This window comes from Vicugna pacos, chromosome 2 (genome assembly GCF_048564905.1).
Source record: "Vicugna pacos chromosome 2, VicPac4, whole genome shotgun sequence".
Taxonomy (NCBI): Eukaryota; Metazoa; Chordata; class Mammalia; order Artiodactyla; family Camelidae; genus Vicugna; species Vicugna pacos.
Genome location: NC_132988.1, coordinates 119803428 through 119822181, shown reverse-complemented (window position 1 = coordinate 119822181; position 18754 = coordinate 119803428). Strand labels below are relative to the sequence as shown.

The 18754-nt window shown below is 55.2% G+C and overlaps 1 protein-coding gene across 5 annotated transcripts in view; it reads left to right on the top strand.

Annotated features, from left to right (window-relative positions):
- RGS12 (regulator of G protein signaling 12) overlaps positions 1-18754 on the top strand; it is a 111129-nt gene that overhangs the window by 44587 nt on the left and 47788 nt on the right. For 4 of the 5 annotated variants that reach the window (XM_072946919.1, XM_072946918.1, XM_072946922.1 and 1 more), the window contains one exon: positions 1949-2065. In XM_072946919.1, coding sequence (XP_072803020.1) covers positions 1949-2065 — 117 coding nt within the window. Of the gene's footprint in view, positions 1-1948; positions 2066-11700; positions 11829-18754 lie in introns of those variants that run through there. The other variant, XM_031685630.2, reaches the window with a different exon arrangement.

The window sequence follows — 18754 nt, the reverse complement described above, 5'->3', positions numbered from 1 at the left end:
GGGTCTCTTTTTACCTTTTCAGTTCTCGATACCTGGTTTGCAGTTCCTTATATGAAATTCTCTCTTAAAACAACTGGTGTGGTTTTGCTTTCTGACAGTATAGTGGGAGGAATGAGTGTGTTGGCTGGACATCTTACTCCTCAAATTCTCTTGGAAAAAACCTCCGGATGATCTGGCCTCTGCCTTAAGCTAAGCAGCCTCCCTGGCTGGAGTTTGCTCAGTGAGCGCCTGCTGTGCGCCAGGCGCTCGGGGGGTGGGGGCACAGCCCTCGCCCCACTGGGGCTCCTGGTCCAGTGCTTGCAGGCTTCAGGTCAGGCGTTTCTAGTTCTGACTGTCGTGGGGCGCGACCGGGGTCTGGCCCTGACTGCCTCCAGCCGCGTGACCCTGAGCAGGCCCCGCCCGGGCTGCGGGTTCTCGTCTGTGGTTGAGGAGGCTGGACTGGCACCCCAGGCAGTGGGCAGCCGTCAGTCGACCCAGGTTCTGCTGTTTCTCCTCCCTTGGCCTCGTCTGTGGCCAATGAAGGCATCCCTGCGGGGCCCGGGGCCCTTCTTGGTTTGAGGTGACAGTCCTGAGCAGGGTCCAGGAGTGGGGAGGGCCACACACTGAAGTCCATCCTGGCGTCCAGGTCGTGTCCTCGATGCCGGGGGCCGGCCTCCTGGGAGGCGCTTGCGGGCGGTGAGGGGGACTTGGCTCCACCAGTGCTTCCGGGCGTTGGGGCGCAGCAGCCTCGGGTGGGGGCCTGGTGTCACCCCCTTGCCTTCACAAGCAGTTGTGATGAGTTGTGTGCAATTTAAAAAGTCGAGTTGGCTTTGAAGAAAGCTGATTTTTAGACCATTTGGATCGTAATCGCCCCGTTCAGTTCTGTTTGGGGGTGCTGGCAGGGGTGCTGCCTCAGTGGCGATTTGCCGGGACTTCGCTGAAGCACAGCGCTGCCCGTGCACCGTGGCCTGAGGAGAGCCTTCTGGGTGAGGGCAGGATGCAGGGAACCTGGGAAGAGGGCTGTTGGGAGAAGAGGGTAGAAGAGAAGGCAGTCCCGGCGCTGAGGGCTCCTCCGTGGCGGTGTCAGGAGTGTCAGTAGGGCAGCCGCGGGGCTCGTCTGCGGGGCTCGTCCGCAGGCGGCAGGCGGCAGGCGGCCAGGGGCTTGGGGGCAGGTGCTTTCCTGCGGAAGGGTGGGTTACAGGTGCGTTAATGGGGTTGGGGGTGAGCGTCTGCGGGGTCGTGGTGCAGAAACTTAGCCCAGAGAGCTTTACGAGGAAGTGCCGCGACGTTTCCCCTTTCTGCAGGATGCCCGGGCCCTTCTGCAGGTGGGGGGCAGGGAGAGCCCTCCACTTCCTAGTCTTTAGAAAACATGGCACGTCCTTTGTGCCTGAAGTCGGTCACTCAGGATTTCAGGTCCCCTGGAAATCAAAGATTTTCAGCTGTGATGCTTTTTATTTTTAAAGTGTGATGATTTATTCGCTGGAACCAAGACCACATTTGGGGAGGTGTCTGGCATAATGACAGTGGATTAATTCCGGTCATTTCCCGAACAAAGAATAAGATGTTTAATGGCTGGTTATTTCGTGCACTTGCGTTGGTTTGGTCTTCAGACACCAGCTGAATGTCTAGGGATTCTTTAGTTTCCTAAAATGCTTACAAAATTATGTGCCAGCAGGAGCCTGCTGAAAACCAGTCTTTATCTCACGAATGATTCCCCCACCCCCTCGTGCTTTCCCGTTGCCCTGGGACGTGGACTTCGAGGCTAGGGTTGCTCTCTGGGACGCACAGTTGGAAGCAGCACAGCAAGTGCCTGGGGATCCCAGGATGATTCTTTTTTTCAAGTTTGTGTTTTATGTTGTGGTGACCTTGACCTGGACGATCTGGAGGCCCCGATTCCTCCAGGCCATGCGTCAGGCAGAACTCAAGTCCCCTCCCAAGAAGGTAATGACATCTTTTTCTTTGTGTCTAGGGCTCAAAGTTTGGGCGGGGCCTTGGGCTGGCCCTGCCACCTCAGCGCGCCTCTGCTCGGAGATCTTTCGGGAGGGCCAGGAGGCTGAGCATCACCCGCTCCCTTGATGATCTCGAGGTAACTTCTTTTTAGTTTTGCTTCTTTCATTCTCCTGGTTTTTAAAAATGAAAAGCAATCTTGCAGACACAGCTGAATCTGTTTTGAACCCCACCCTGATCCTACTCCCCCCTCCCTCTCGTGACCTCGGTCTTCAAGTGGGGCTTCTGCTCACCCCGGCCCTTCCCCCACCCCGCGTCCCCAACCCTTTTCCTCCACTCCACTGTCTGCACGGCATTGTGCTATGTCCCCTGTTCTCTTACGAGCCAGACGCTCTCGTAGACACTCTGGGATGTGAACTAGTTTAACCTTCACAGGAACTCTCTAGGGGGCCTGTCATTCGCTGTGACTGAACCAAACTTGGGTCTGTTGGCCCAGCACACAGGAAAGCCATCTCCTGACACCAGGCTGTGGTGAAGGAAAGTGCAGCCTTTATTGCAGGGCATCCAGCAAGGAGAACGGGCAGCTCATGCTCAAAAGACCCCAACTCCCCAAAGGCCTTCAGGGAAGGGCTTTGAAAGGCAGTGTGAGGGCGGGGGTCCCGGGGTGTGTGATGAGCTCATGCACAGTTCTCTGACTGGTTGGTGGGGAGGTAACAGGGTGATGTCTCGGGGACCTCGATTGCCAGCCTTCTGGTTCCAACCAGTCTGGGCTCTGTGTGCTGGTGATCAGCGTGCAGTTAGCTTCTTTCGCCTGGTGAGGGTTTCAGTTTCTGCAGAACAAAGATATGAATCAGGGTGTTATCTACAGCCTTTGAGGAGGAGCTGAAGGTCCTTGACTCTGTTTTATGGCTAAAGTATTACTATTTGTCTTGCTTGACTGTTTCCTCTGTCTCTACATTTTCTCACTTGTCTGGTTAAATTTGCTCTTGGGTAAGGCCTAGGAGGCTAAAGCTTCTCAAGAGGAAGGGGACACTAGGAGGGTCTGTAAAGGAAGGCCGGGAGGGGTCCTGCTCTGTTTCATACTCCCTTTTAAAGATGCAGTATTGATCCATAGCTACTGAGAGCATCATTTTGTGTGGTCCTTTTCTTTGACCTGTAGCCCTTCAAAAGTTAATAGACTTTACTCTTAGAGCAGCTTTAGGTTTGCAGAAGAGTTAAGCAGGAGGCACGGAGAGTTCCCTGGTGCACTGGTGCGGTGCACTGGTATGTTATCATCAGCCTACGTTCATAGCTTGCAAGACAGGTCCCTCTCTGTGCTGCGTATCCTGAAGGCTTGGACAACGTGTAAGCTCACGCAGCCACTGCTGCCTTGTTACCCAGAGCATTCACACCCTGAAATCCTCTGGGCTTCCCTGTGCACCCTCCCTGCTTGCCCTGAACCCCTGGGATCCACGGTCCTTTTACTGGCTCATTTTGTATGTTCTAACATTTTACACGGGTGTAATCCTACTGTATGTCTTATTCTGCCATTTTAAAAACGTTGTAGTATATTTTCAAGATTTGCCTTGTAATTTTTTCAAATTGAAGTCTAGTCAGTTACAATGTCAATTTCTGGTGCACAGCGTCGTGCTTCAGTTGTACATACACATACATATGTTCGTTTTCATATTCTTTTTCGTTATAGGCTACTGCAAGATATTGAATATAGCTCCTTGTGCTATACAGAAGAAACTTGTTCTTTTAAATCTGTTTTTATATACCTTGTAGTTTTAGTTATTTTACTTGTTATGTGGCATTTCATTATGTCTATGCCACAGTTTTTTATCCACTCTGCTGTTACCGGGCACTCGGTGGAAGGCGGGAACAGCCATCTCTGAGCAGAGCTTCCGTGGACACTGTCACACAGGTGTCCTTGCACCCACCCGGGGCTGTGGGCAGTGATCCAGGAGCAAGGAGGCTGCGACAGGCACGGCCGAGCGCCACTCACAGGCTCTGGTCACCAGCAGGACATGGGTCCCTGTGACCCCCTGCTCACCAACGCTTGGTACTGTTAATCTTGAATTTGTCCCTGTTCCAGTAAAATGCCAGCTTGTTTGAATCTGCATTTCACTGACTGTGAGTGAGGCTGAGCATCACATCATGGGTTCTTTGTCTATTCAAGTGTTTTCCTTTTTGAATTAGTAGCCTATACATATCCTTCTCCTAGTTTTAAGATTTTTTATTTAATTTATTTTATTACTTTAAAAATAGATTTTATAGCAATTTTCTTTTTTAATATATTTTGGGTACAGATCCTCGGTCGGAGAAATGTTTTGAAGATCTTCTCTGTGACTTATGTCTACGTTTGTTTAGGACGTCTTTATATATTTTTTTAATTGCAGTAAAATATAATATAAAATTTACCATTTTAAGTGTCCAGTTCAGTGGCAGTAAGTACATGCGCATTGTTTGCAACTGTCTGCCATCAGCTCCAGAGCTCTTCCGTCCTTCCCGGTTGAAACTCATGCCCCAGGCCCCTCCCTGGCCTCTGGCTCTCAGCATCTGACTTTCTGTCTCTGTGAACTTGACTGGTCTCATCTAATCATACGGTATTTGTCCTTGTGTGTCTGGCTTTTTTCACTGAGCACAGTAAAATTTTCTTCCTTTTAAAGGCTGAATAATACTCCACTGTGTGGCTGGACCACGTCCTGTTTGCCCGTTTGTCTGTGATGGACTCTTGGGTGGCTGGACCACATCCTGTTTGCCCGTTTGTCTGTGATGGACTCTGGGGTGGCCGGACCACGTCCTCTTTGCCCATTTGTCTGTGATGGACTCTGGGGTGGCCCCACCTCTGCCTGATATGGATGCTGCTGCTTTGAATACAAGCGTACAGACATCTGTCTGAGTTCAGTGACGTTTTAAAAGTTAACTGTGAGATATTTCTTACAGACACAATAACAATTATCTGGAATAAATTGACTGTTTTTTTGCGGGGGAGTGTAAAACAGTATGTTAATTTGTGTTCTGATGCAGAATTGGAATCATTGGCTGTTAGAGCTGGAAGTGCCTCGGATTCACCTCCTTTTCCAGAGGAGAGAAGGGGAACTCGTTCGGAGGGTTTTCAGAGAGTCCGGGTGTGGGTTGCAGGGCTGGGCGGGGTGTGTGGACAGGGTGGGTGGCTGGAGTGGGTCCCGGGCAGGGGAAGGAACCCTGCCCGTGGGGCCCAGGGCTCTGGGGTCCCTCCGGCAGGGGGTCTCAGCCCCACCTGCGTTCTCCCTTCAGGAGTTTCGCCAGGCGTTGTCTCTGCATTTTCCTGGGAGAGGGGTCTCTTCAGGGGCCTGAGCCCCGAGAGGTTTAGCGGTGGCTTGGGACCAGCCCCCAGGCCCTGCGGTCACGTTCCCTCTCCTCACGACAAACAGCCAGGGGTCTGCTGTCACTGGCAGGCTAACTGAGGACAGGCTGACACCTCCTGTCTCTCCCTGACCGTCTCCATCTCTTCAGCAGGTGTGATATCCCCACTCCTGGTCCTCACAACCGTGCCTGGGCCCCTCCCAGAGGCTCCGGCTTTCACATCTTGCCTTTAACGGTCCTCAGTCACCTGGCCTGCTAGTCACCCTGCCCAGCTCCGCTGCACAAGTCCAGTTTCCAGCCCACTTTCTGGAGTGCTCGAGACACCGGGGTCTTGGCTTGAGCTCCCTGGAGCAGACTCAGACTGGGGCCATCTGAACAGTGTGGTGAGGAGGACCTGGTAAGGACCCGCGCGTGGCAGGGTGATAAGTAGCCAGTGCATCAGGTCAATCCTAATGAGCTGTGACTGTGTAAAGCAGAACTAACTCTGTTTTGTTTGGTTTAAAAATATGTCAAGTTAAATGACACCACAGCAGTGAGTGAGCACGGGGACAGAGGTAAACGGGGTTCGGTGTTTCCGGGTGCTTACCGGGCGAGGGAGAGGAGGAAGGTGTAATAAAATGTGATTTTTACAAGAGAAGGATGCACAGTGTAATCTCCAGAGCAACCTAAGACAGTAAAATAATGGCTAAATTTTAAATTAATAGAAGGAAAAAATAATCAGTTGTGGATGCAGTTAGAAAATGACATAGATTCAATACAATTTTAATGAAAATCCCAACAGGTGGTTTTTGGAGCTTAAGGTGATTCCAAAAATTTCCTGGAAATGCAAAGGGCAAAGTGTAGCCAAGATACTCTTGAAGAAGAATAGATAGGAAGACTTTTTTGGTCAGCTGTTGGAATTTGTGATCAAGTTAGAGCGATGTAAACGTAAGAGTTGGCACACGGATAGACAGACAGACGTGGAGTAGCAGAGAGAGCCCAGACAGACGCAGCCACTGCGGACCCTCGGGCTGTGAGCGCCGAGCAGGGATGGTGGTGCTGGAGTAAGTGGAGGTCTCCATGGAAAAAGAGAGAAAGAACTCGACTCTCCCCCGTGCCGTGCACGCAGTCATCGCAGATCCGACTGGCGGCACAGAGTCAGTAGAGGGCACAGTAGTCGCACGTCTTCATGGCTGGGGAGGGAGCGACTCTTTAAGCTGAGCACAAAAAGCGCTGATCACAAAGGGCAGGACTGACTGACTCGGCGAATGCTCGGAACCTGCTTCACCCCGACGCTCGTCCCTGGAGCACGAGCAGGGCCGTCAGCCATGCAATGAGACAAGTGTCGTGTGCACGTGCCAGGAGAAGTGCGCGAGAGTTCAGGGCGGCGGTCGCCAGGACGGTCCGCACCCACAGTGGACAGACTGACTCGGGTACTGGAAGGCTCTGCGGCTGCCTCGTAGCATGGACCGAGGTCCCAGACAGAAGGTAGATGCAGAAGAACGTGTCTGCACGGTTCCATTCATGCCGCCGTGGCTTTTGGTGGTGCATCCAGTGTAGGACTGTGGAGAGAAGTGGAACGTGGTCACGCTTTTCCTTGTGACCTGGCAGGGGCTATGTGGGCTTCCCTCTGTGATAAACCACCGTATTCCACTTGTGTTCTTTTTGGAATTTGTGCTACTTTCAATATAAGTGATGGGCGTGGTCAGTGTCTCCTCCAGCCCCGGGACTGCTGGAGTGGGCAGTGCTGACCACCAGGGTTAGGGCTTTGCTGGTGGGCCTGAGAGGGGAACTGGGCCCAGGGACCACGGGTGTGTGGGGAGGGGGAGGTCCTTGTGGGCTGGGGTCCTCTTTGAAGGGCTCTCGAGACAGGAGGTGGAGGTCAGAGGATGAGATGTTGCTATGGAAACGTCAGAGGTGAGTTTGTGTGTTTTGGTCGTGACGGGGTGGGTAGTGACCCGAGGGGCTGAGTAGGAAGGGTGTCCTCTGCCCTCAGTGTGTCCAGTCAGCCACAGAAAGAGGTCTTAGCACTTGTGAGATGTCTTCAAGGTGCCGAGCGAGGCCATCTGGGGGGCCCGGGTGCAGGGGTCCCGCCGAGCTGAACGGCACAGACCTAAGAGGGAACTCTGCCCCCGAGCCCAGTGTGGAGCCGTGCTGTGCTGGGAGCTGGGCTGATCCTGCAGACTGTTCGCTGGGGTTCCTCCACGAGCTCACTCCTTCAAGGGCTGTGGCCTGTGCTGGTGCCTCCTACCTGAGACAGGCAGGTACAGTTGGCGGGGGCTGGCAGTGCCAGGCCCGGACAGCAGGGGGCGCTGATGCCTCGAGTTTCTCCGGGTGGGAGAGGGGGCGCGGCACTGGAGAGGGAGCGCAGGGGGGGCTTTGCGCTCCCTCTGATGCTGAGTTTGCGTGTCAGAGGCAGGCAGGGCCCCAGCTAGACGTGAGACTCTGGGTGCAGCCGCCTGTCGACCTGGCTCGCTCCTTCCAGCCTCTGGCTCGCCTCTGGGACACTCTGGGCAATTTAGGAATTCACATTATCTGGGATGAAATCTACACTAGTTCAAAACCAGCTCTTTTTACCTATTTCTTAGTTTACTATTTTGCTGTTTCTAGGGGGATTTAACTTAGAAGTTTTTCTTACTTTAGTCTTTCATATGCTAGTTTCCTCTTTAAACTATTCACGCAGGAAATTATCTTAATACTCTTTAAGATCCTGTTAACTCAGGGGCATGCATACACTAGCGCTTAATGCTGGGAGTGTTTCCTCACTCAGTGACTCTTTATTGAACACCTACTGTGTGCAGATGTGTTTCTGGCTCTGTGGACAGAGGTGGACAAAACTGACATCAACTCCTGCCCAGAGAAGCTGGCCTCCCAGCTGGGATGGATGAGCCACACACGAGGTTGGGGAGGTGGGCGGGGCAGCATCGGGAGCCAGCTCTGGAAAGGGTCCCTCTGCCTGCTGGGCCCAGAATGAATGGTGGGGGCGTGGGGCAGGGTGGGGCAGTTAGGAGGGCGAGGTGGGTGTTGTGGGGTCGGGGCTTGGGCCAGGTGGATGGCGAGTGGTCAGACATCTCACCTTGGGTCAGGGGTGGAGAGCTGCATGGGGCGGGGAGAGACTCGAGGGTCCTGCCACAGGGGTCACAGCCGAGGCCCTAAGCCCCGCTGCAGGAGGTCCCCAGGGGCCCTCCCTGGTCTCTCCTTATACCCACTTGGCTTCTTCCCCTGGAAGTCTTGGGCATCCCTGTGTGTGGTCTGACCCTCGCCCCTTGTCCTGCTCAGGCTGGCCTCCTCAGGCAGGAGAGGGACCAGGAGGGCTGTCGGGAGCTGCCTCTGAGGTCGTCCGCACTCGTCTCCTGCGCTGTTGCTTTGAACCTTTAGTAAAGCGTGTGTGTCTGTCCCTCCCGGCCCAGCCTTGCCCAGGACTGGCGGCAGCCTCAGGAAGTCCTGATGGGTCCAGGACATTAAGGAGGAGGTGTCGCTCCCCAGGACTGGTGTGGGGCTGGGGACAGAGGCTAGTGAAGAGCCTGGGGAGGCAGGTAATAGCGAAGAGGGGACCCAGGACAAAGGAGGTGCTCTTTGGCTGGCCCCGACACCCCTGCCCATGGGCCCTTTCACTGGAACTTTGCCACTGGCCAGGTCCCTGGCCCAGGACTTAGCTCAAGAGGGTTCTCGCGCTGCCTGGCTGCCCTGTTCCTGCGGGGATGCCCTCTGCACCCCTGCTCTGTCCACCTGGCTGGACCCTCCCCGTCACCCTTGCGGAGCTGCTCTGACCTGGTCTGCCTCCCAGGGCCTCTCAGCACAGGCTTGTGGGTGGGCACGGGCCAAGGGAACGGACGCCTCTGGGCTCCTGCAGCCCTGGGACTCGCCCTGGGTGCTGTCACCCGGTTTCCAGGGTGCCCACTGAGGCCCCACTGCTTCCCAGTCACTTGCATTCTTGCTGGAGTTGCTAACAGTGTCGCCCATAGAGGGAACCCGGTGGACCCGGGGCTGGGGCTGAGAAGGACTCGGCTGTGAGCTGGCACGCTCCCGTGGCCTCTCCACTGCTGGTCATCCTGCAGGGCCCAGCTGGGCAGCTCCACACCACATGCCACCATCAGCCTTGTCTTCTCGTGCCCAAACGGGCAGTTGGCTGGATTTTTTAGGGGCTGTGCTGGGCTTTGTAGGCGCAGGTCTGAACCAGGCCCCAACCTGGCCCCGAGTCAACACCCCCATCAGAAAGAGGAGGTTGTGATGGGGAGAGTGGTGGTGCTTGGAATGTCTGGTCACTCGCTCCGAGGGCCTGGGGCCTCTCCTTCCCCAGGAAGCCAGCCAGGCTCTGGGCCACTGAGGGTGCCACCTGGCACAGGGCAGTTTGTGGCCAAATTCTTGTCCCATCCTTTCCCTCTCCTGTCCCTGCAGACAGCAGAGGAGGGGGTAGATTGACAGCAAAAGAGGAGATGGTGAAACCCAAGGAGACAGAGAGACCCATAGGCAACAGCTGCGTGTGGACCCTGTTAGGCCTGGGCCGCCTTCCAACAGCGTGAAACACAGACAGGATGAACCTGTGCTGCTTCTGTGGGGACCTGGTTGTTTCTGCCTGAAGTTAGAATTAAGACAAGACGGCTCAGCCCCTGGGTGCTGGCTTTTCCCATGGTCCCAGTGGGAAGTTCTGTGCTTGCCCTGTGGGCGTGGCCTGTCCGGCAGCCCCTGTCCGTTCTTGGTCCCCCGTGGTTGTCACCAGGGTCTGACGGGCTCCCCTACTGCCCCCTCCAGACCCTATGAGTCAGTGCAGGCCCCTGGGAAGTCAGAGATAATGAGGGCCACAGGGCCACAGGCTCGGCTGCCCACTGCAAAACCACGCGGTCACCTTTCCAGAGCCCTCGAGGCGTGTTCTCTGAACGTGTGTGTGTGTGTACGTGCACGTGTGAGTGTGTGTGTGCGTGTCGGAAGGTGAAGCTGGGGAGAGGGAGGGAGACCACCGTGTCCAGTTTGTCTGCCCTGGGCCTGACTGGGTCCCGCGTCTTAGCCTCTGGGCCACCAGCTCACGCCACACAGCGTTTTCACCTCAAGGCGGCTCAGGGTGGGAGCAAAGGTGACGTCCGGTGCTCGGAGGGCCTGGTTGGAAGGGCATCCCCGGCTCTGCTCTCCTGAAAGGCGGGGCTCTACCAAGGAAAGTGCTCTGAGGCCCCTCCAGACAGGCACCACAGGACCCCGGGGAGCCCGGGGCCGAGGACAAAGGACTTGGGGCTGGAAGGAGCTGGAAGGAGAGGGTTTCTGTGTCCTTGACCCCCTTCCAGGGAAGGGCACCTGCTGGTGCCCTGCGCCTCTTCCTCAGTCCTGGTTCCTCCACGCAGCCACCCCTCTGTCCCCAAGCCAGGCCGCAGGCCCCTCCTCCTGGCTGGCCCATCACAGCCTCCAAGTCTCCAGTGCGCCAGGCTGGCGTCCCTGGTGCTCAGTGGTGGTGCAAGGGTGGCCGTAGTGGCCTCTGCTCCTTCCTGCCCCTGCTTCCACACATGCCGTGCAGGGATCTCTGGAGAGAAGCTGCCTGAGGAGGCTTCAGCCAGCGCCGCATCTGGTCTGTGAGTGCCACCTCAGGCCATTTCTGTAGCAGACCCGGCCGCATGCCCAGGGGCAGAGTCTCTGCGCTGGACACTCTGGAGGGCTGCGTTCATGCTGCCCCGTGGAAAGTCGAGTGAAGTGGGCGCAGCATTCCAGCTGGCGACCCCAAACTGGAGGCCGCCATCCCTGCCCACCGGCCCTGGGGCTGCACCCACAGTCATGGACAAAATACTCCCTGAGGTCCGCTCTGGCCTCACCTTCTAGGAGGGAGGGGAGGTCCTGGAGCGGCTCATTTGGGACCCCGGGCATCGCTGCCGAGAGATTTGGACAATGAAGCACTTCGGGGTGAGCAGTTTAGCCCGCATCTCCAGAAAGCCTGTGGCTAGCTTTGCAGTGACACCTAGGTTCTGGAAACAGCTTTCGTTTTCTTTCCTTCTTCCTTTTGTAAACCAGGACCCGCTGCGGTTCCCTCACTTGCAGGTTGTGTCAGGTGTCAGCAGGCAGACAGGGCAGAGGTAGAACAGAGCTAGGTGCCTCGAGACGGCTCCCAGGATGCGGCGGGTTCCAGGGCTGGCGCCGTGCACACGCATGCACACGGGGGCTGAGAGTGGAGCCGTCAGCAGCTGTGATGAAGGCTGCGGACGGCACCCCGCTGCTGAAGGCCGGGTCTTTGCAGCTGCTTGCTGGCTGAGAAATCGCCCCTCCCAGCTGAAGTCTTACTCTTCTGATTTTTAGAGGAAATGCTTTAAAAATGATCTCACAGCGTGGTTTATGTAAACGGCTTTTCTTTTTTTTGTCTGAGACAATTGAGATAGAGTCTGAATCCTTGGCAAACCACAGCTTCCTGCAGTGTCCTGTTGCCATGGGTTACGAAGGGAGAGGACTGGAACTTCATCCGAAATGTCTTTAAACTTTCTGACGTGCACAGGCGCACGGCGGGGCTAGGTGGTGCATTTCAGAGCTGCGTGCCGGGTGCCGGTCGGACGTTCTCCAGTCTTAAGATGGATTTGGAAGAGGGGTTGCCAAAGGAAACCCCCGTTTTAAACAGTCAGCAGGTAAGTCACTCCAGATGTCTCTTTTCACTTAAACAGAATTGTTGTAAGGAAACTTGGCATCTTGGTTTCTGCTTTATACCTTCAGCCTGTTTAGTGAATGGTAGCTTTTAGGTGTAAACTTGGAAAACATTTATCTTATGCCTGCATCCTGGAGCCTGAAGTGAGTCCCGCAGAGGGAGAAGCCGGCTCTGCGGCCACAGATCAGCACCCGGAGCGAGGCTGGTGGCAGCCGGTCCAGCCCAGCCTCTGGGTGAGGGGGAAGCTGCCTGCATCCTCTGTCAGCCTTACAGGAAGCATCGGTGTTTTTCTGGTCCTTACCAGAGTAATTCAAACAGATTTTCAGGATGAGTGAATTAATTTTGTTGACAGATTAAGTTTCAGCTGCATGAATGTATTAAAATGCACCATGTTCTTTAAATGACTACTTTCTAGCATTTTTTACTGTGATGAGATGGCTGTGGCTCACATACATACATGGGGACCACTGGTCATCATGCCGAGTGATTGATCAATATCTGAGCTTATAAAGGTGAACTTACTAGAAAATGTTTTTTAATTAATTTATTTTTATTTATTTTTAAAATTTTGTTGGGGGGGTAATTACGTTCATTTATTATTTTTTTAATGGAGGTACTGGGGATTGCATCCAGGACCTCCCCACCAAAGTGTTTTTTTTTAAGGTGTGAGACTGGGGAGGAGGGTACAGCTCAGTGGTAGAGTGCCTGCCTAACACACACAAGGTCCTGGTTTCAATCCCCAGTACCTCCACAAATAAATGAATAAACCTAACTACTTCCCCCCCAAAAGTTTTTTAAAAAGTAAAATAAAAGGTGCGAGATTAAATAAAGAATAATTTTTACTTTCCTTTTGTGACTATGTTGTGTTGATGCAAAAGTAAAGATGAATTTAAATCATTAACAGAAATTTGTCACTAATTGCTGGGTACCAATCTTAAATTCATTCTGTTGTGAGAGTTGTTTCATCTTAATATGTTCTCCCAGTATCTAACTAGAACCTTCTGTGGAGAATTGCAGGAGCGACTACACGCTCAGAAGTGACTGGTTTGGATGTTGGATTTAGGAAAATGACTGCATCGTTCCTCTCACACAGAAGACAGGAATAGATCTGCTGGGCGGAAGTAGGTCTGCTGGACAGGGCAAGAATTACGCTTAGGGAATAAGCACAGACTTCAGGATTAGAAACATTTAGGATGTATTTTGAAACCCCTTGTACTAATAAAGCCAGCGGGAGAGGGCGGGGCACGACTTTGATGTTTACAGGCGTGCTGGCCGTGTGCCTGCCTCTGGCTGTCTCTGTGCAGGGGCACTGGATTGCAGTCCACGTCCTGGTGGACAAGTGACCTTTGGATATGTTGTGTCCTCAGTGGACCAGTTAACCAGTTAGTGTTTTGTACATACATGTAGGCTGCATTTTCATGTCCATAGTCTGCAAAAGCAAGTTTTTAAAAATTTTGTTTTTGCTTTTGAGTGAAAAAAAGTCACTAAAAATCTGCCTTTGTATTTGCCTGTATAAATATTTTTGAAATTTTGCAGATTCTCAGCCCAGCAACTAACTTGTTCGTGTGAATGTGTTGAAAATAGCTGGTTAGTACGGTCGTGTTTTAAGCAGCAGAGAACGAGCTGCCAAGTCGTGGGGCAGCGGAGTCCTGTGGCTCCAGTGGCTCCACGTGGGCCCGTGGAAGAGGGGCAGAAAGTGCCGTGGCTTCCAGCTCAGTCCCTGCGAGGGGCCGGCCCTGTGGTGGGAGTTCCCATGGGGAAGGGCAGTAGGGCTGGGGGACGGGTGTTGGAAGGCTGCCCCTCCCCCTGCGAGGTCTGTCTGTGCTCATAAGTAGACAGTCTCCCCCTCTGAACCTCAGATTGTTTGTCTTTAAAGTGGAGGTGTCACAAGAAAGCCGGGGCTCAGTCCACAGGATGGATGTGCTCAGGGAAGGCCGTGGCCTGTGAGAGGCTCCCTACTGCTGGCAGCTCCTTTGGTCTCGGGGTGGAGGACTCGTCAGCCTTTACTGGAGCCGCCTCCCATCTACAAAGCACAGAGGGAGCTGATGGGTGCTGACCCGGAAAGAGTGAGGCTCCCACTGGCCAGATGAGCCCCTCAGTTTCCCTGTCTTTTAACAGTGGACCCAGCGCCGCAGACGCAGGTGCGTGCCTCTGTGCAGAGCAGAGCCACCTGTGGTCCTGAGCTGCCTCACCACGGGCTGTTACAGCTGGCATGCTGGTGAGACCGCGGTCGAGCAGCCACGAGAAGTCCTCATGGGGAGACAGCTCGGTGAGCCTCCTGACCTCGGACCAGCGCTCAGCACCCCTGCCGCGTCCGACCGGCCTCGCCGGCAGTGGGGGGCACGGCCTGGGGCTCAGCAGCCAGGCCGCCGGTCTCCGTGGCGGTCCCGGAGGGCTGTGACCAAGCGCACGGTGTCCAGCGGGGCCATTCCCGCTGGGCAGAGTGCAGGGCCATAGAGGCTAGAGAGCCCATGTCCCTGTGGTCACAGGCCAGTTCTACACCCTCCTCTAGGGCCCAGGGCCCCGCACGGATCTCGCCTGACCTGACTATGCGTCCCCGCTCTGCTCTCACTGGGCCAGACCCACAGTCAGGGTCCACCACGCCCAGTGACCTGGGCGGAGGTGGCTGCTCAGGGAGGTTAGTCACCCCGTGGGTCAGGACGTGAGCACAGTATTCTGCTGTGTTGCACACGTGGGGGCTCGTGTGTCCAGCAGTCTTTGGATGATCTGGAAGCATGTCCAGTGTAACGGGTTTGCGTGGACTCCTCTCCGCCCAGGCAATCGGTCCCCTTCCTGCTGCTAGAGAACCAGCGAGAAGGGTTGCCCGATACCAAGTGGCTTAACTCTTCCTGCACTGGGCTGTTTGTGGGATCTGAAAATAAAAGGTTGCATTGTAAAAACGGTAAAACAGTCTTCTCTGGGCAGTGCGCTGAGCAGAGGGGCGTTAGGGCAGCGGCGGTCTCTGGCGGGCAGGCTGGCACGGTCCAGGTGGGGCTGTGCGGTGGGCATCGGCACGGATCCCAGGGGAAAGCCTTGCGGCTCAAGGAGGTCAGCCCTGGTGTCCAAGAGGGAAGGGCTCCGTGTTTGTGGTGGGGAAGTGAGAGCTCAAAGGGGAAGGTGCGGGGTGGGCAGGAGGGGTCGGCCACTGCTTCCCGCTCCACATCACCCACACCGGGACCCCTGGTCCTCTCCTGGCCAGGTCCGCCCAGGGTGGCGTGGGCAGGAGGGGCCATCTGAGCACAGGGCTCAGCTCCAGGAGGGGAGCCTGGGCCGGCTGGGAGCCAGGCATGCCTGTCCGTGGGCTGGTTGCCGAAGGGGCTTTGCCTGCCGTCTCTGAACCTCTCAGGATGAGCTTGACGGCTGTCAGGGGTCCTTCCCCTTGACTGAGTCTCTCTTTCTGGCTCAGATGAGCTGCCTTGTGCTCACTGACCTGCTCTGGCCTCTCCTGTGCCCACTCCTGGAAGGTCCTGACTGGAGCCAGGCAGCACCATCCCAGTCAGGCCACCTACCTGCCCCGGCTAGACTGGGCTGGGGAGGGGCTTCAGTCAGGCAGGGACCCTTTGTGTTCATCCCTCCGGATCTGCGGCTGCACAAATTCTTTTCTCACTTTTTAACGCTCTGATTCTTGTTACCTATCTAAGAAGAAGGCCTCCTAATCTATCTGAGGGAAACGGTCATCAAATTTCTGTTTTCACATCTTCCGCTTTTTTTCCTGAAGAGGTTGATCACTGTGAACTGGGTTTTCCCTGCATCCTTCTCTTGAAGTTGTGTCCTGTCCCCTCTTCCTCTCCTTCCCCTGCGAGGCTGTATGCAGCCCCTTTCTCCCGGGTCCTCCTCTGACAGGAGTGGACGCTGGGCCCCTCTCAGCTGTGGTCCTGCGCGTGGGGGCAGGGGTGGGGAGGCTTGTCTCCTGAACCAGCACCCTCTGACCAGCTCCCCTCCTCTGGGCCCTTCCCAGCTGCCACTCAGAGGCTGCCGTCCCCGACCTGCCTCTGCAGACCTGGAAATTTGTCCCTGTGGACATGCAGGAGGCCCAGGGAGCGCCTGCACCTGCTCCTGCCTGGTCTCCCCAACCCCAGGCTCGGCGCCAGCCTCCAAGCCCCTGAATGCGACCCTCCGAGCCCCTCCAGGTCTGCCTGACAGTGACCCTTCCTTGCCCGCCATCAGCCCTCCTCCCACACCCCTGTCTCCAGCAACAGCCCGAGGGGACTTGGTGCTCAGCAAAACTGGTTGAACAAGTGGAAGCCATCCCAGGATTTGCCCGCACCCTGCTGACCTTCAGGGCACGGCTGCACCCCACATCCCGCACCCACAACCACCTGAACCCGGGCTCTGCCTGCCTGGGAAGCATACGGCTCTGGCCCAGGCTCGACTCCATCTCAGCCTTTATAAGAAAACATTTCCTGGGGTGGGGCTTCAGCTTCAGAGGAGCGCGGGGCTGGGGCCCTGGTCTGAGCGAGCTCTGCTTACCCAGAAGGAGCTCCCGGCGCGCCTCCGTCCGAGAACTACACAGTGCCGCTCCCTGCACAGACCGTCCCGGGAAGGCCAGTGTTGGCGTTAGCTTGACTCGTCCTGTTGGGGTGCTGAGTTGGGAAGGTTCCAGAGCCCTGGACCTCCCGCCCTGTCTCCGCGGTGGGGGCTCTTGTCTTTCTCAAGCTGGGTGGGCCAGTGAGGAGCGGGATTCTCAGTCTGGACTTCAGTGGTAGGGTCTGAGGAGTCTTGTGTAAAGTCGGATGTTTGCGTTGAACCCCGTGTCAGTGTGGCGCTTGGGCCCCACATCTGTGTTACTTCGGACTTTTACAAGCGTTTGCAGTGAATTATCTTAGGCGTGTCCAAGGGCATGGCAGAAATACTAGCTGCCATTATGGGATCTCGGCTTCTTCTGATTTTATTGAAGCTGAAGAGCTCTTTGGGACACACACACTTTGAAAGGAGACACACAGATTCCCCTCAGTGCCCCATCCCATGCCCTCTCCCTCTGCAGGAGCCTCCGGGGGCTTCGCGGTGGCCGCCCTGCCCTCCGTCCCTGGCCTAGGCCTGTGTCTCTGGGTGGCACTGGACACACCCGGGGTGCCTTCGTTCTGTTGTCGTCACTGACTTGGGGCCACAGAAATTCTCTGCTGTGAGCATCACGGTTTGAACCTAGAAATCAGTGCCTTTTCCTTGCCTCCACGTGAGCCTTACGTCCAGTTGTCTCTTTGGTTGAAACTGCTGGAAAGAGTGGGGTGGTGTGCGTGTGTGTGCACGGTGTTGTGCAGCTGTGGAGCCTGTGGGGGATGGGCTGCAGGGCACTGTCCCTTTTCCTCAGGCCGTGCGGTCCAAACAGATATCCTGCTGGGAACTGAACTCTCCGGCTGGAGAGGCAGACCCGAGGAATGGGGACTGTCCGACCTTAAATAGCACATCCAGAGCACTTGGCGTGTTCTCGTGAGACAGACGTGCTTACGCTGATGTGAACTCTAGTCTTGGAGACGTCGTACAGACCTCTTCAGCGCTGCTCATTATGGTGTATGTTTAAATCGTAAGCATAGAAGACGCTCTCTTTCTGGGACCTTTTTTCATGGGCAGCTTGTCTTTTGCGGGTCTAATTTTTGTAAGTATAGCACGTCCACATGAGAATTTGGGAAGAACTGACGAAGTCCGAGCTAATGAAAACCCATTATTCATACAAATTACACTGGGTTTCAGAACAAACACGAGGAGTGTCGAGTTTTAATTCGTAAAAGCGTATAGTGGTCTAAGCAAGAAGTCTGGGAGACTTGGAGTCACACTGAGCTGCAGTCAGTCCTGCTTGCCTTTTGTGGGGGGTGTGCTTTCAGAATTCTCTATGGGAGTTTCTGAAGTTTTGCCTTTTTGGACTTCCCCCATCAGCCAGGATGTGCTCAAAAAAAGAAAGGCAAACTGGGTGTAAGAGTAACTCGGTCAGACACTGGACGCATCAGCCCCGAGGCCGGGAGAGATGACCTGGGGGCTGCCTGCCTCCCCCCGCCTGCCGCCAGCAGGCTGTTCGCCTGCACCCCTGGCCACCCCGACGCCCGGTGCCGGCCACCCTCCCCCGAGGCGGCACCTGTCACTGCGGTGCGCTGACAGCTTCACCTCCCCTTAGAAAGAGCCCGCTGTGATGTGTTTCTAGGCCTGCTTCCGGGCCCCTCTCACAAGGGCTGAGGACCCGGAGGGCCCTGTGCCTGCGCCTGCTACCAGCTCTGTCTCTCCCAGGTGTGCGTGCAGATAAATTGAACAAACGTTAGCCGGTAAACAGAAGAATTATGTTACTGGGAACTTATTTGCAGACTAAGTAGTCTGGTTGAGAAGTCATCGCCTATTTCTCCAAAAGTGTGTAAACTCGGAGGAGGACCGTGGTTTATGTCCGGGTGACATTAAAGCGTGTCTCCGTGGAACTGTACTTTCAGACTGATGTCTGGTGGGGATAGAGATGGTTGCCGGGACAACAGGTCGTGAGCCGAGGTGGGAGACCACGAGCCAGGGCAGATTTTCTTCCCATCATCTCAAGGGAATAATGTGCCTTTGATATTATTTAGTTTATACCACGATTGGCGGTGATGTATTGTGAGCGTGGGAAGGACAGCTTTCCCAGAGCATTTGTCAGCCTGGGGAGGAGACCCACTCCGCTTCTGAAGGGAAAACCGGACCCTCAGTGGGCAAGGGCTGATGGCTGTGTTGGCTCACAGGCTCTGCTCTTTGCCTGCCTGTCTGGCAAGACAACAGTTTAAAAGCTGGAAACACAACAGCATATGATTTTACATGGAAAAATGTATCGGTAAGGTGCCGAGTTCCTGTGCCAGAGTGTTTCTCACCTGGGACTCAGGATGCTTTGATGCCATGACATGCCCTGTTCTTGTTGTCCGAGGACGGGAGGCTCTCTGGTCTTGCAGGTGTAAGTCCCACGAG